At 43.7% G+C, this 14,681-nt stretch overlaps 1 protein-coding gene and 1 long non-coding RNA gene across 2 annotated transcripts in view; both read left to right on the top strand.

Annotated features, from left to right (window-relative positions):
* The window catches only part of FGF1 (fibroblast growth factor 1), a 95,539-nt gene extending 86,967 nt beyond the window's left edge, over nucleotides 1–8,572 (top strand). The window contains exons 3-4 of the mRNA XM_056124846.1: nucleotides 350–453; nucleotides 5,106–8,572. Coding sequence (XP_055980821.1) covers nucleotides 350–453; nucleotides 5,106–5,300 — 299 coding nt within the window. The 3' untranslated portion in view covers nucleotides 5,301–8,572. The remainder of the gene's footprint in view (nucleotides 1–349; nucleotides 454–5,105) is intronic.
* LOC130033130 (uncharacterized) overlaps nucleotides 1–9,342 on the top strand; it is a 202,105-nt gene extending 192,763 nt beyond the window's left edge. The window contains exons 2-3 of the long non-coding RNA XR_008793896.1: nucleotides 6,947–9,226; nucleotides 9,328–9,342. This is a non-coding gene — a long non-coding RNA (uncharacterized LOC130033130). The remainder of the gene's footprint in view (nucleotides 1–6,946; nucleotides 9,227–9,327) is intronic.
* Nucleotides 9,343–14,681: the final 5,339 nt, after the last annotated feature.

Here is a 14,681-nt window from a genome sequence, read left to right as displayed (position 1 = left end):
GTGATGGAGCCCAGGCTAGTGAATTTTTTTCGCCCAGGGATGTTCTTTTTTCTCCAGGTGAATCAGGAGTGAGGCACATGAAAGTGCATGTAGGGTCAGCTAGTAAGAGGGTGGACTGGGGGTCCCCTGTCCTCTTTCCTCTACAAACATAACTCCCAACAGACAGCTTTCTTTGGAGGGCAAAGAAAAAGGAACTGTATTACTCTGTTTTCATTCCTCTGGGGCTCATCCTCGAGGGCTCTGTGCAGTGAGTGAGCAGAATTTTCCGTGGCTAACTGTCCTGGCCACCCGGCCCTATCGGCTACGGCTTAGTGTTTATTTACTTTTGCTTGTGTTATTTTTATTTCAGTTCAGCTGCAGCTCAGTGCGGAAAGCGTGGGGGAGGTGTATATAAAGAGCACGGAGACTGGCCATTACTTGGCCATGGACACCGACGGGCTTTTATACGGCTCAGTAAGTATGAGGCTGACACGCTCCCAGACGCGGCCAAGGTTTGTGGTTTCCAGAAATCTTGTTACATTGAGTGATGCAAACTATAAAGCAACAATTAGTCTCTGTTTGTTTTTTTTTTTTCCAAGTAGGGTTTCCACCCTCTCCCCTGTCTTATTGTAGGCCCAAACATCAAAGAATTTCTTGTGGTATTGTCTCAAAATACTCAAATGTATTATCATGCGAGCGTAGGGGAGGCATTGATTGAAGTGTCAGTAACTTGTGGGTCACTTGTTTCAGAATACCTAATCCTATCTGGGCTGGAGAGACAGTACTAGTACTTAGTACAGCGGGCAAGGCATTTGCTTTGCAAACAACCCGGGTTCGATTCCTGGCATCCGGCCCACCAGGAGTGATTCCCTGAGTATAGAGCCAGGAGTAATTCCTGAGCACTCTCGGGTGTGCCCCCCCCCCAAAAAAAAACAAACACACAAATTACAGGACCCAGGCTCCAACAATTTATATGCTAAACTGCAAAAACAGGTTTTTGTTTTTGTTGTTATTGCTGCTGTTGTTTTGGAAGGGTCACCTAAAAGTCTAAAAGTTTAACACACATTTATCAAGTGCCTTCTGTATCTAACTGCTGTTAAGTCTACAAACGATGTAAGGATGAATGAACTGGGTCCTTGCCTCATAAAACACCATCTAAGAGACAACGGTTGTTAACTTTTTTTTTTTGCTTTTTGGGTCACAACCATCGATACACAGGGGTTACTCTTGGTTCTGCACTCAGGAGTTACTCCTGGCAGTGCTCAGAGGAACATATGGGGTGCTGGGAATCGAACCCGGGTCAGCCGCATCAAGGCAAATGCCCTATACCCGCTGTGCTATCTCTCCAGCCCCAGTTGTTAACTTTTTTTCACCTAAGGGCTGGTACTAGTTCTGACTAGCCATTGAAAATCACTGTCAATTCTGAGGCAAGGACCTTTTTGGAGGACAGCTGAGTTACTTCCGCAGATGGGTGACAGTCTGTGAACTGACCATTGAAATTACTGGTCTAAGAGTTGATTCAGGGGCTAAATCCCTTTACCTCTCCGATTCCTTTCCTCTCCTAGCTTTGTTTAATTTTCATTCCATTTATACTGATCTTTGCAAGAAAAGGCCAAAAGTAAAGGCAATATGATTTTGCCCAAAACAGTATCTCTGCTGGAAAGAGAATTGAAGTCAGTAGCCTCATTTGGAAATTATTCTAGATTTCAATGATAGTCTATGTAATTCCTAGCCCAGGCCCAAACCCTTTGTTCTCTTTTAAGCAGCTGTTTCAAAAAAGAAAAACAGTAGGAGATATGCTAGTCTGGGCTTCTTTTGCCAATGTCAAATGACCAACTGAGAGCAGCACAAGAAATCCTCTCTCAAAACCAGGCTCAGTCACGGTTCAGGGTATGAACAAAATTCAGTTTTTCATGGAACTCACTAGTGGTCTGGAGATAAGAGCCTCAAATGGTAGGTTGATTGCTGGAATCTAGATTGATAAAACATCACTGAAAATTTTGGATACAGGCCAATGGCTATCATTGGTGAGTAGTTTATTGTTGGTGTTTTTTTGTTTGTTTGTTTCTTGTTTTTTTTTGGGGGGGGTCACACCTTGTAACACTGGACTTACTGCTAGCTCTGTGCTCAGGGGTCATTCCTGGTGGTGCTCAGGGCACTATATATGGGACTGGGGAATCAAACCAGGGTCTGCCCCATGCAGGGCAAGTGTCTTACCTCCCATACTACCTCTCCAGTCCTTCTTGCTGTTGTTGTTTTTGCCTTAAGTTGTTTCATAGTGGGAGTAGATTTTTTTCAGTGTTTTTTCCAATTGCTACTAATCAATCATTCAATCTCAGATTCATAATGGAATCCTCTGGCATTCTTCTGCCACTTTGGCAAGTGACTCGCCCACTTTAATCTTTGTCTAAAATGAGAAACTAGAGAGTCATCATCTCTGGGGTTTAGGAGTATTATGGAACTGCCTACCAGCAAGCCTAGTATATGGGAGGAGCTAAAAATCCATTTAGAAGCCCCTTCCCCTCATTATTTCTTAGGTTCTATGTTACAGTTCATGAACCCCCACAAAAGTCTTACAAATGCGTAATCATAATTTTTGCTTGTATAAAAAATATCAAAGAAGAACCTATTGCTCAAATCCAATGTCCTTTAAGTTTCAAATTTTCTCTTCCCCCACCAGAATAGTGGTGTTACTATAATTCTCATGAATTATTCAGAGGGTGATCTTCATATATTTTGCCTCACGACTCTTCTGCTTCCCCACTGGTGACAAGAGATTTTACAATACCTCAGAGTTCTGCTCATATTCCTAACCAATTTGAAATAAGAATCCATTCTGATTCAAAGTGTGCATGTGTGTACATGTGTGTATGCATGTATGTGTGTGTGCACATGAAAGATACATTTATATTTAAGAGAATACTTTTGAAAGACTCCATACCAAGATATTGCTGTATTTGTGTCTGGGGTGATGAGGGGATGCTCACACACTATGCAAACTCCTTATTTCATTTTCCCAAACTTTCTAACATGGTATATGACACCCTGGGGGAAGGTATGCTAAGTATAAACATACAAATACTTAAAACAATAGGCATGAATCAATGGTTAATCTCTGTGCCCTTGGCATTGTGACAAGTGCAGAACAAGTGCTGACAAATCATGGTTTGGGGAGGACCTGGCCTGCTGATTCAACCTGTGACTCAGCATTTGCGTGTGTGTCAATTTGTCTAACATAATACAGACAGCAGAAAGGGGATGTAACCATCCTCAGCATCATATATCGCAGGCTCGACACCCACTAAGGAGCTTCCCAGGGTGAGCCCAGGGACTGGGCATCCCACTCATGTTCCAAACTGGCTACCACATCCCCCGCGAACTTGAACAATGTGCATGAGACACCAATGTCTAGACTAAGTTCCGTGAGGGGGACAGAGCTCCCCCAGATACATAACCTATCTGTGGTCTATCCAGGACTACAGTGACACAAAGTCTCACCCAGCTGCATATGAGACGACAGAGAAACAAGAAGTAGGAAACTCCACATGGCATAGGTCCCAACTGATCAAAGATCACTTTATTGAGGGCTTATCTCCAGAATCAAATTAAATTTGCCACCTATTCTTTGAAAGGGCCGTTTCTAGGGGATTAACACAGGCCGACAAGATTCCATTCTTTTTCCTCAGCAGGACTTAGACATGAAAGGGCCAAGTCAGCCCACAAAGAGAGAACAATGAAAGACATGACCGGAGCTACCAGGAAGGGCTCACTCATCACTGGTGGTCGAGAGGTGACAGGCAGGTCACGTCACCTGGAACTGGAGCAAAGTCAACACATAGCAGTGTGATTCTTTAGTACTTTGCATGTTTCACATCCAAATATTTGTAAAGAATTCTAAAATCTTGATGGAAATTTCAAACAACTTGGATTCTTCCAATTCTTTAACAGAGAAATAACAAGTTAAAGTAGAAGTGTATGGTAAATAATTTTCAGGTAACTGTACTTTGCAGTTTAGTGCATTAACGGCTGCATCGGACTGCTGTGTAGATGCACCACAATCCACATGGCCAGTCTCCTGTCCAAGGACAATCAGAGTACTTTTAATCGATTGCATTGATATCCAACCCTTAAATATTATCCTTGAAAACTGGTGTACGCTTGCTCAATTGTTTCCTAAGGAAGACTTCCTAGGAAAATTAAGTGACTGGGTCGAGGAAAGGCACACCTGACACGTCGCCAAATGACTCTCTGAAAGTTTGACCAGTGTATCTTATAAGTGGGGTATGAAGGGACATATTTCCCACAATCCTACTAAAAGGGAAGACTTTTAAATGTTTCTGCCTCTCTGAAGATATAGCCAACATTTATTAAATCATGTGTATTGTGTGCTTCTTGCCAGTGAGTTTGTGTATATTTCCTGCATTTATTGCCCATTTTCGTTGATCATGGCCATTCCCAGCAGAGAATGGGCCATGCTGACTGTGGTATGCAGGACAGTGGTGCCAAGGGGTTCCCCAGGCTGCATTCAGCAGTCCTTGGAGGACTGGGGGATCAAACTCAGCCCTCTATCTACCACTCAAGCTATTTCTTTAGCCCCTATGATCCCCTCACCCCATGTTTTGTTGTTTTGGGGACATACTGGTGGGGATCAAGGTTGACTCCTGACCCTGCACCCAAGGATTACTTCTGGCAGGATTAGGGAGACCATATGTGATGCAGGGATCAAACCTGTGTTGGCAGATGGATAGCAGATGGAAGGGAAGCTTACAAGGGCAGGAAATACTCACTGGCAGTTTCTTAGAACCACCTAATTTAGACACAAGTTTCATTTCTACACCAAATTCCTGAAAAACAAATGGGAGACAGGGACAGCCCGGTTGCTTGACCATGGTCCCATAGCTAGCAGACAGAGAGGCTCTACTTAAAACCACTCACTGAAGGGCTGGTACAGCAGGGACGGCACTAGCTTTCTTATGGATGACATGGGTTCAATCCCTGGCACCCCATATTGTCCCCCTGAGCTCCTCAACAAGTTCTGATCCCTGAGCACAGAGCCAGGAGTAAGCCCTGAGCACCAACAAAACAAACAGACTAAACACCTCACTGTTTGGGCTTTATCTTTTCAGCAAACACCAAATGAGGAATGTCTGTTTCTGGAAAGGCTGGAGGAAAACCATTACAACACCTACACCTCCAAGAAGCATGCCGAGAAGAATTGGTTTGTTGGTCTCAAGAAGAACGGAAGCTGCAAGCGTGGTCCCCGGACTCACTACGGCCAGAAAGCGATCTTGTTTCTCCCCCTGCCTGTCTCCTCTGACTAGAGAGATGCACTCTGGGTGCTGAGCGCTCCACAGCTGACCCCAGATCGTTCCCTTGACCATTGGCTGCGCTCACCCCTGGCCCCCCCGAGCCTGAGCCTGTCAGCGATGCCCTTCTCCATGCCCAGTACCCTCCTTTGGCAGTGCCCTTTACCCCAGCACAGTTTGGGATGAAGGGAACAAATTGCTTCCAGGGGCCAACTGGCTGGCCACGGTGGGTCTTGTTTGAATGTCCAGTTGCCTCTGGGCACCTGCAGGCTGAGCCTTTTCATGCCTCGATGGGGCCATTTGAGATGTGGGAAGGGGTCTGCCAAGTGGGCCATTAGTAACCATGTCCAGTCCCTCTGCTGAGTAAACCCTGCCTGTGACTTTCCCCCCAACATCTGCCTGACTCCCTTGGTCCTTGCAAAACCCCACAAATATTGGCAGAGAAGCTTATAGTTAGGCAAGAAGGTGGTGGTGTTCCACGGATAGAAACAGAAATCTCCCCTTGACACAAAAGAGATTAAGCACCAAGGGAGATGAAATTTGGGGTGGTGAGCTTAGAACAAAGGGAATTCGAATTTCCCAAATGGGATAAGTTGGGTGGGGAGACTTTAGCCCTGGGGAAAGCAGCAGAAATATGTAGCTCTGTGGGTCCTTGAAACCTGAACTCAGTTACTTTGGGCAATTGGAAGTCCCTGGAGGGAGTCAGGTAGAGAGAGAGTGAAGCCAGTTTCTGTGAAAGTGAAGGCTCTTGGGACTGATACATTCATCCAGGGCCAGGGAGTGTGTGAGAGTGAAGAGGAAGAAGGAATGACTCGGGCAGCAAGGATATACATTCTCAGACGTGTAAAGGGAAAAGTCTAGGATGCCATGACTTTTGTGGCCCCAACAGGAAGCCCAGGGTTAGGGTACAGTTCAGCACTCCTGGGACATTCAGGATATCCTGTTTGGGAGGGGTAGAGGCCCCCTTGATGGGTCTGGATAAAGTTCTGCCATTTCTCAAAAGCTCCTAGGTGCCATCCATGTGGCTTCCTTCCTGCCCCCGAGTCTCAGAGCCAGGTACAGTAGAACTGGGGCGCAAATGATGGTGACTCAAACCCATCCCACTCCCGACTGTCTGATGGCCTCCCCGCACACCCCCAGGCAGCATCCACAGCACCCCCGCCTGCATTAAGAAGCATGGATGCAAGGCGCTTTGGCCCAAGGCCTATGCAATGCCCATTAAAAGATCCACAAAGGCATACTGCAGAAACCATTCAACCCTCACACACAGGTTTCCCCGGGGACCTTGTGTGTTATGATTACTTGTATAAATATGTTTCCTGCTTAAAGTAAACTTGACCCAAGTGGCTAGCAAATTAGAAACACCATTCATCTCTGACATATGATATTGCTGCCATGCAAAGGCCTTTAATAAGCCATTGAAATTTACTGTGAGACTGTTTTTAATCACATTTTAAAAAATATAGTTCAGAGGCGGTTACACTGATTAGCATTCAGCCATTAAGAATTATAAAAGTAGTATGGGGCCAGAATGATAGTACAGTGGGTGTATGCCTTGCACAGAGCTAGGGTTCAATCCCCAGCATCCATATGGTCCCCTGAGCACCGCCAGGAGTAATTCCTGAGTACAGAGCCAGGAGTAACCCCTGAGCACAGCCAAGTGTGGCCAAAAAACAAAAAACAAAGAAAAAAGAATTACAAAATTAGATATGATATGTAAGCTATTCAATTATCTACTACTTGCACTACATTTACCTATAAAATGAGATTTTTTTCTTCCACTGTATTGTAACACATTGTCTTTTGGAAATGGAGACTCTTATATACAACAATATGATCATTGTGGATAAAAACTTATGAGAATGTTAGCTCATGTTTTGTGAGGAATTGAACTAATCATTAGTTAAAAAAAAATTCCTTAGCAATGGACCTGTCATATTTAGAATGGAAGAACAATCACAATTTATGAAAGTTCAAAGTGACAGTGCAATTAAAGAACTGAGCAAAGTTAAAATTATGGTTAATAACACCGTCCTGCATTTGTACAACATAATGATTTCAGAACTTTGGTTTTGTACCTTGGACGAAATTATTCTGTTTTATTTTAGTACATCTTTGCAAGCAAGTTGGGGCTAGCACAGTGTAACTTAACAGCTCTTTACTATGAAGATTTGGCCAGAAAAAAAAGGTACCCAGAGAGGAAATCCAAGATATTAATAATGATCTGTAATTTCTAGCATCTGAATCAAATTCAAGTATAACATTGGCCAAGAAAAATGAAATCCTGTTGCTAACAGATGAAACAGAACTCTGTGGTTTAAGAAACCCAAAACACTGTAGAAGAAACAGTGCTGTAACTTCTACAAGCCATGCCAGTCTTCTTTGGTAGGTTTGTTGGATGTATTTAAGTGCCTACTGTGTACTGGGCACTGGATGGAGTACTAGGGTCTCTGGGAACCTGTCTCTCTGGTCTGCTGCTGTATTCTCTCCCAGGGCATTATATTTATGACTGTAGATTCATTTCTTTCAACCCAGTATAAACATAGACTTTATTGGTTCCTTCAGAATAAACACCAAGTCTCAGAAATCCAGGTTTTGGAAGAATCAGCAACCCCCAAAGTGTTAGATAAATTTCTACCAAAGTGGCAGAGCACAAAGGGAGACAAAATCCAACATTTTCAATGATGGAACAGGGTTGGCTTTGGGGGAACTGTTTTCAACATAGGGATAGAGAGTCTGTCAGCTCCTGTACGAAGGAAGTAGCTGGCAGTTCTATGCTCTATTTTGAATATGCACCAGTTCCTCAAACACAGAACATTCCCAATGTCTCTGTCTCTCTCTTGCCTGAGTAAAGCCTGTGGCCATCTGCCTGTCACATGGCTGCTGTGGAGACTGATTATCAAGCCAATTCTTATGAGCAAACTGACTTTGTGTACAAAGTACCAAGAGCGTGCCTGTCTTTGACTGTTCCCAATGCGGTGATGGAGGTGGTGGTGACGTTTCCTTGGAAGGGTTGATAATAAGAGCCTCCCATGGCCAACAGTGTGTACTTAGAAAAATCTGACTGGCGCCTCATGTGTTACTGAAGATCAAGTGTCCTGCCTTGTAGAGGAGGTGATAGAGTCCAAGTCCTCAGCTGTGTAGAACCCTCTGGCAGAGTGAACCGTGCTCCCGGGATACAATGCCGATCTCTGGTGAAGATGCCTGTCGTTTCATATCACACACGCCCCCTCCATTTCTTTTGCACCCTACAAGTATTAATAAACATTCTAGTATGTGAGACTTTCTCATAGGTGTCTCTGAGTCTCTGGCAATTGTGCTATCTCACCTTGCCGTGGAAGAACTTTCCCTGGCACCCTTGGGCTGTGGCTTCTTGGTTTTCTATACTAAGCTGTGTCCCATATAAGGCAAAGCTAACACAGAAATATTTCTCATTTTGTTTCGGAAACCTAAGGCAACAATGCAACATTGGCACTTATCTAGGGTCCATTAGAAAACTATATTTATAAAGTTCATTCCCTAAAGAAACATGCCTATGGTCAGTGGAATAGCTCTATTGATTTCTGTTCTTCAGACTGTAGATGATATGAAATTTTGCTACCAGTATAGAGTTGGCCAAACTAGATGCATATAAAGAAACTACAATAAAACAACAACAACAACAACAACAACAAAAAACAACCATGAGGACTCACAATTCTAACTCCAAGGCAAGAGGTGTGTATCCTACATCTCAAGTGCCTTGATATGTGGCCACAGGTCAGATTTCTGGAAGTTGTTACTACTGTATGAATCTTATGACTAAATCTTTTGGCTTAATCTATTTCTGAAGTGCATCACTTCTTATTCTCAGGACAAAATCTACCACGGTAGCAGAACTGGGTCACTCACTCATGCACACACTCACATAAGCCCAAGAACCACTGACAGAAAACAATGAGGTTAAAAAGAAAGAAAGAAAGAAAGAAAGAAAGAAAGAAAGAAAGAAAGAAAGAAAGAGAAAAAAAGAAAGAAAGGAAAGAAAGAAAGAGAAAACAATGAGGTAATATTTGTTGACTTGTCCAGTTACATACCACCCACAATTCCCACTTTCTGATCAAAGTTGCCTGAAGCGATATTTTTCTCCTTTCACTGGAGCTTGCACCACTGTAAGAACTACAGATTCTACTACAACCTGGTACACACAATTGTTAGCTCCTGTAAGAAAGAAGTAATATTTATACTACTATTTATGGCTCTAGCCCTAGCATATATACACCTTTATATGTATAGCACTGTGGCACTGTCCTCCTGGTGTTCATCAATTTGCTTGAGTGGGCACCAGTAATGTCTCCATTGTGAGACTTGTTGTTACTGTTTTGGTATATTGAATACACCATGGGGAGCTTGCCAGGATCTGCAGTGCAGGTGGGATACCTTCAGTAGCTTACTGGGATCTCCAAGAGGGACGGAGGAATCAAACCTGGGTTGGCCACATGCAAGGCAAAGACCCTACCTGCTGTGCTATAGCTCTAGCCCACCTTTATATCTATAGGCAAAGGAAACAAAAATATGTCACCAGAACTCCATGTTTGAGGTACACTACAGCTTTTGGGTCATGTTCCAAATGATGACTCAAAAATGCTTGTTCCCAGACCAGTGAAATTGGTTATGATCTGGACCCAGCCCTTGCATGGCAACAGGGGCAGTTTGAAGAACACCTGTGGAGTCATTGTTCTCCCCCAAAGACAACAACACCCAATTGGGACCCTGTGCCACAATTAAATTTTTGTTCTTAAGTGTGAACACACTTCGGTTCTTGAACAAACAAGGAAAGGGAACATCCAACTACCCAGGAGTCATCTGTTTTGAGGGCTTGAGGAATTCATTGCATTGGTCTGTGTTTAATCATGTGAAGGAATGGATGGAACTGACCTCACAGGCCCCATTGCTGCTATCACTTCTGGTCTCTGCCTGATTCTGTTCAAGAACTGGATACACTGTCCCTTCCCCTCCAATGTACTTCTCAGCATCTTATTCTTTTGTGGTGGGGGACACAGTGATGCCCAGTGGTTCCTCCTGGCTCTGTACTAGGGAACTACTCCTGGCAGTGCCTCGGGGACCTGGCAAATGAGATACTGGGATCAAACCCATGCAAGGCAAATGCCTGCTCTGCTGTGCTATGGTTCCAGTCCCAGCAAATTGACTCTTGAGATGAATCATTCACTCTCACCATATTTATTTTAGTCCTTGCTCTTGCCCCCAACACTTTTAATTTCACAATTTCTTTTATTCGCTTTTTTCCAGGCTGGAGTGATAGCACAGCTGGTAGGGAATTTGCCTTGCATGCGGCCAACCAGGCTGACCCAGGTTTGATTCCTCCATCCCTCTCGGAGAGCCCAGCAAGCTACCGAAAGTATCTCGCCTGCACAGCAAAGCCTGGCAAGCTACCCGTGACATATTCGATATGCAAAACACAGTAACAAGTGTCACAATGGAGATGTTTCTGGGCCCACTCAAGCAAATCGATGAACAACAGGAGAACAGTGACAGTGACAGTGACAGTGACATATTATTGGGGGCAAGGAGGGGGGTGGGCGGCTACACCCAGTGGTGCTTCTGATGTTTCTCTTGATTCAGCACTCAGAAGACTGAACCTGGGTTGGTTGCATGCAAGGCAATAACCTTACCTACTGTCCTATCACTCCTGCCCCATAATTTCACAATAATTTTGGGAAAAAAAGCAGGCAATATTGACAAAAGCAAGAAACATCTAGAAACCCAGGTCCTTTGAGTATCCCACCTCCAGTACCAGTATCATTTTCTGAAAATCACCAACCTCACTTTAAAAAATAATAAGTTTACCATTCATATCTCTGTCTAACAAATGTCACTGCTACTGAAATATATTTATTGGAGATTTTTAAATGTCCATCTTTGCTGAACCAACTGAAAAACACAGCTCTACACCCTAAATCTGGAGGAGTTTAAGGTGACTGAGAATTAGCCTCTAATAGGCAAACTGGACATCAAAGGGGAAAATACCAATGAAATGGTGGCTTCTCTTGTTTATCTGAACGACGTCCTGTCTGCCATGGGGCAGGTTGATGGGGGTTATCTCCAACTCTATGCAATTCGGGTATGGCACATTGTTGTGATATTAATGAGTATGGTAGTACCAACACATCAAACCAAGATATGTCTTCAACTGCACACCCCCAAATATTAATGATAATGGTTTTAAAGAACAGCAGTGCAATGGAGAAATAGTTAAGCCCAACCAAGAGATGAAACTTGTATGTTTTCTATTTCAAAACTGTTTGGGATGATTTGCTTGACAATCATTACAATAAAAAATTGATGGTTGTAAAAAGGCAAAAGCCCCACATTCCTGTCCATGCCCCCTAGAAAGAAACTCCCTTCACTATTATTATTATTATTTTACATAAAATGCACTATAAAATCCTGAGAACCTGAACAGAGACACTCTGGACCCCACAAAGTCACTGAATGTTTTCTTGTTCTAAGAGTTACATGTTCAATGCTTATTAAGATATTTCTGTCACCTTGCACCAAAACCAATGTTTTTTAATTTTTTTTTTTATTTTATAAAGTGCAATGGGCTGGAGTGATAGCACAGCAAGTAGGGCTTTTGCCTTGCACGCAGTCGACCGGACCGATCCGATTTTGATTCTTCCACCCCTCTCGGAGAGCCCGGCAAGCTACCAAGAGTATCTCACCCGCACAACAAAGCCTGGCAAGCTACCCATGACGTATTCAATATGCCAACCACAGTAACAACAAGTCTCACAATGGAGACGTTACTGGGCCTGCTTAAGCAAATCGATGAACAATGGGAGGACAGTGACAGTGACAGTGAAAGTGTGATAGCACAGAGGGTAGGGCGTTTTCCTTGCACACTGCCGACCCAGGTTCGATTCCTCTGCCCCTCTCAGAGAACCTGGCAAGCTACGGAGAATATCTTGCCTGCACAGCAAAGCTGGCTACCTGTGACGTATTCGATATGCCAAACACAGTAACAGCAAGTCTCACAATGGAGATATTACTGGGCCCGCTCGAGCAAATTGATGAACAACGGGAGGACAGTGCAACAGTGCAATAAAGTAGTTCATAATATTTTATTACATTTAATATTCAAACACCAATCCCACCACCATTATACCTCCCCACTACCATATTTCGAATGTTTACATCCATAACCCCATTCTCTGACCCAAAGCAGAACCAAAATAATATATTCTGTATTTTTTATTGTGAAAAACCACTGAAAATGCTACAAAAAAGTACCCTTAGAGGAAAGAGTGTGAAGATTGTTGTATTTCACCCAGGGGCCATTAAGCTCTTCTATAAGAGATTCACTAACATGTTATTAAAGGTGAGTCTTGTGTGCTTTTATATATGTATCTGTAAAAAAAAATTTCCCTCTAAGATTGGTTACCCCCTACTTTGAACCCCATCAAATGGGGTGTGGTACTCTTGAAGCATGGGTAGGGTGTGTGGTGTGAAGTTTGCAGCCACATGGTCCAGGAATAGATTCACTCATGGGTGAGACTCAGCCTGAGCATATGGAGAGTGGCCATGACCATGGCGATGGTTGAGTTCTGGAGACAAAACCAATATTTTTTAAGGTACCAGGTCACATATAACCAGAAACAAAATGGAGGGTTTGCTTTATATAATGCATATAGGATAGGATCTAGTTTTGGGGTCTTTGGGAGGATCTGAGAATGTTTGGGGGTGGGGGTGTGTCCAGTGTTTTCCTTCCCTCTTAGCTTCCCACTGTCACACAGGCTAAATTTACACAGTGAGAAGCTAAATGCTGGCACCTATTACATAAATGCCCAAACCTCCTCATATCCTTGATTTCTTTTCCCTAGGCCTTAACAAAGGGTTGAGCATGTCCTATTTGAAACTGTGTTCAATTTCAGGATTTGGTTTACTTGGTTGAAGTGTTTGGGGGGTGGGGGGTGCTAGATATAGAAAGGCAATTTGGGTAACTTTTCACTGAAACACATTTCATGATGATTTCAAAATTTCATGGTTTGCTCCCTTTGGGGGGAAATCTATGTTTAAGTCTGACCCAGAGATCCAGAAGAGCAGGACACTGGGCTATTTGACCCTCTCTAGAGTGTTCTGGAAGGTTCCCATGTTTCCCACCAGGAGTCAGTAAGACTGCAGGAAGCACTTGCTGGAGTGCAAAAACGCTCCTATGTGTGTGTGTGGGGGGAGGGGGTGGGGGGGGGTCTATGTATCACCAGGGCCCGGCAGGTGCTGCCCTGGCCTCTGAGACATCAGAGCAAAGGAAAAGCAGAGCAAGTCCCAGAGAACAGTCCCTTCCACTTGCAATGTCCCTCCAGTGCCCTCTGCTGACAGACCTTAGAGTGCAGGGTGCATCAGCTGGCAAAGAAGAAAGGCATGGGGGGGTGGGGGGGGGGGCTCCAACATCACAAAGCAAAGCAAAAAGGAATGTATTTGGAACAGAGAAGCAATGAACTGAGATAAGAAATAATCAGGATTTAGATACTCTGTTATGCACAGTATTAAAAGATGAATAAATGCGGTCCTTTCCCTTAAAAAGATTACAGAACTGCAGGAAGTGGCAATTGACTTGTTCTATTCACTTTTAAGAAATGCCACTTCCTTTTTAAGATTTCTGAATTTCTATGAAGACTACCATGATCTCAGAGGTCAGAGATGTATTACAGTAGGTAGGGTGCTCACCTTGCATGTGGCCGACCCAGGTTTGATCCCCAGCATCACATATGGTCTCCTGTTGAACCTGTCCTGTCCTCCTGTTGTTCATCAATTTGCTCGAGCGAGCCCAGTAATGTCTCTGTTGTGAGACTTGTTACTGTGTTTGGCATATTGAATACGTCACGAGTAGCTTGTCAGGCTTTGCTGCGCAGGCGGGATACTCTCGGTAGCTTGCCAGGCTCTCTGAGGAGGCGGAGGAATTGAACCTGGCTTGGCCCGGGCTAGTCACATGCAAGGCAAATGCCCTACTGCTGTGCTATCGCTCCAGCCCTGTTGAACCATCAGGAGTAATTCCTGAATGCAGAGCCAGAAGTAATCCCTGAGCATCATTGGTTATAGCCACCACCACCCCCACCAAAAGAAAATAATAAAAAGACCACGATAATGTCTAGGGTAATTTATTTAGATAGCATTATTCAATGATTTAAATCAACCAAAATAACTTGCATATATATTTGTGTGTCTGTTTAAGTAAGAGGTTGGGAGATTGTTAACTCCGTTTACCAACTCTGTAACTTTAGGTAAATTACTTTAGTCTATCTGCATCCTCATCTCTATAATACGAACACAAACATTACAACTCACTGGATTGTTGAGAGGATTAAATGTGATGCAGGTATGCAAGTATTTCTAACACAACAT

This window comes from Sorex fumeus, unplaced genomic scaffold, assembly GCF_029834395.1.
Source record: "Sorex fumeus unplaced genomic scaffold, SorFum_2.1 ptg000051l, whole genome shotgun sequence".
Taxonomy (NCBI): domain Eukaryota; kingdom Metazoa; phylum Chordata; class Mammalia; order Eulipotyphla; family Soricidae; genus Sorex; species Sorex fumeus.
Note: the sequence above shows the minus strand (reverse complement) of the source record. Positions and strands in the feature narration are given on the sequence as shown.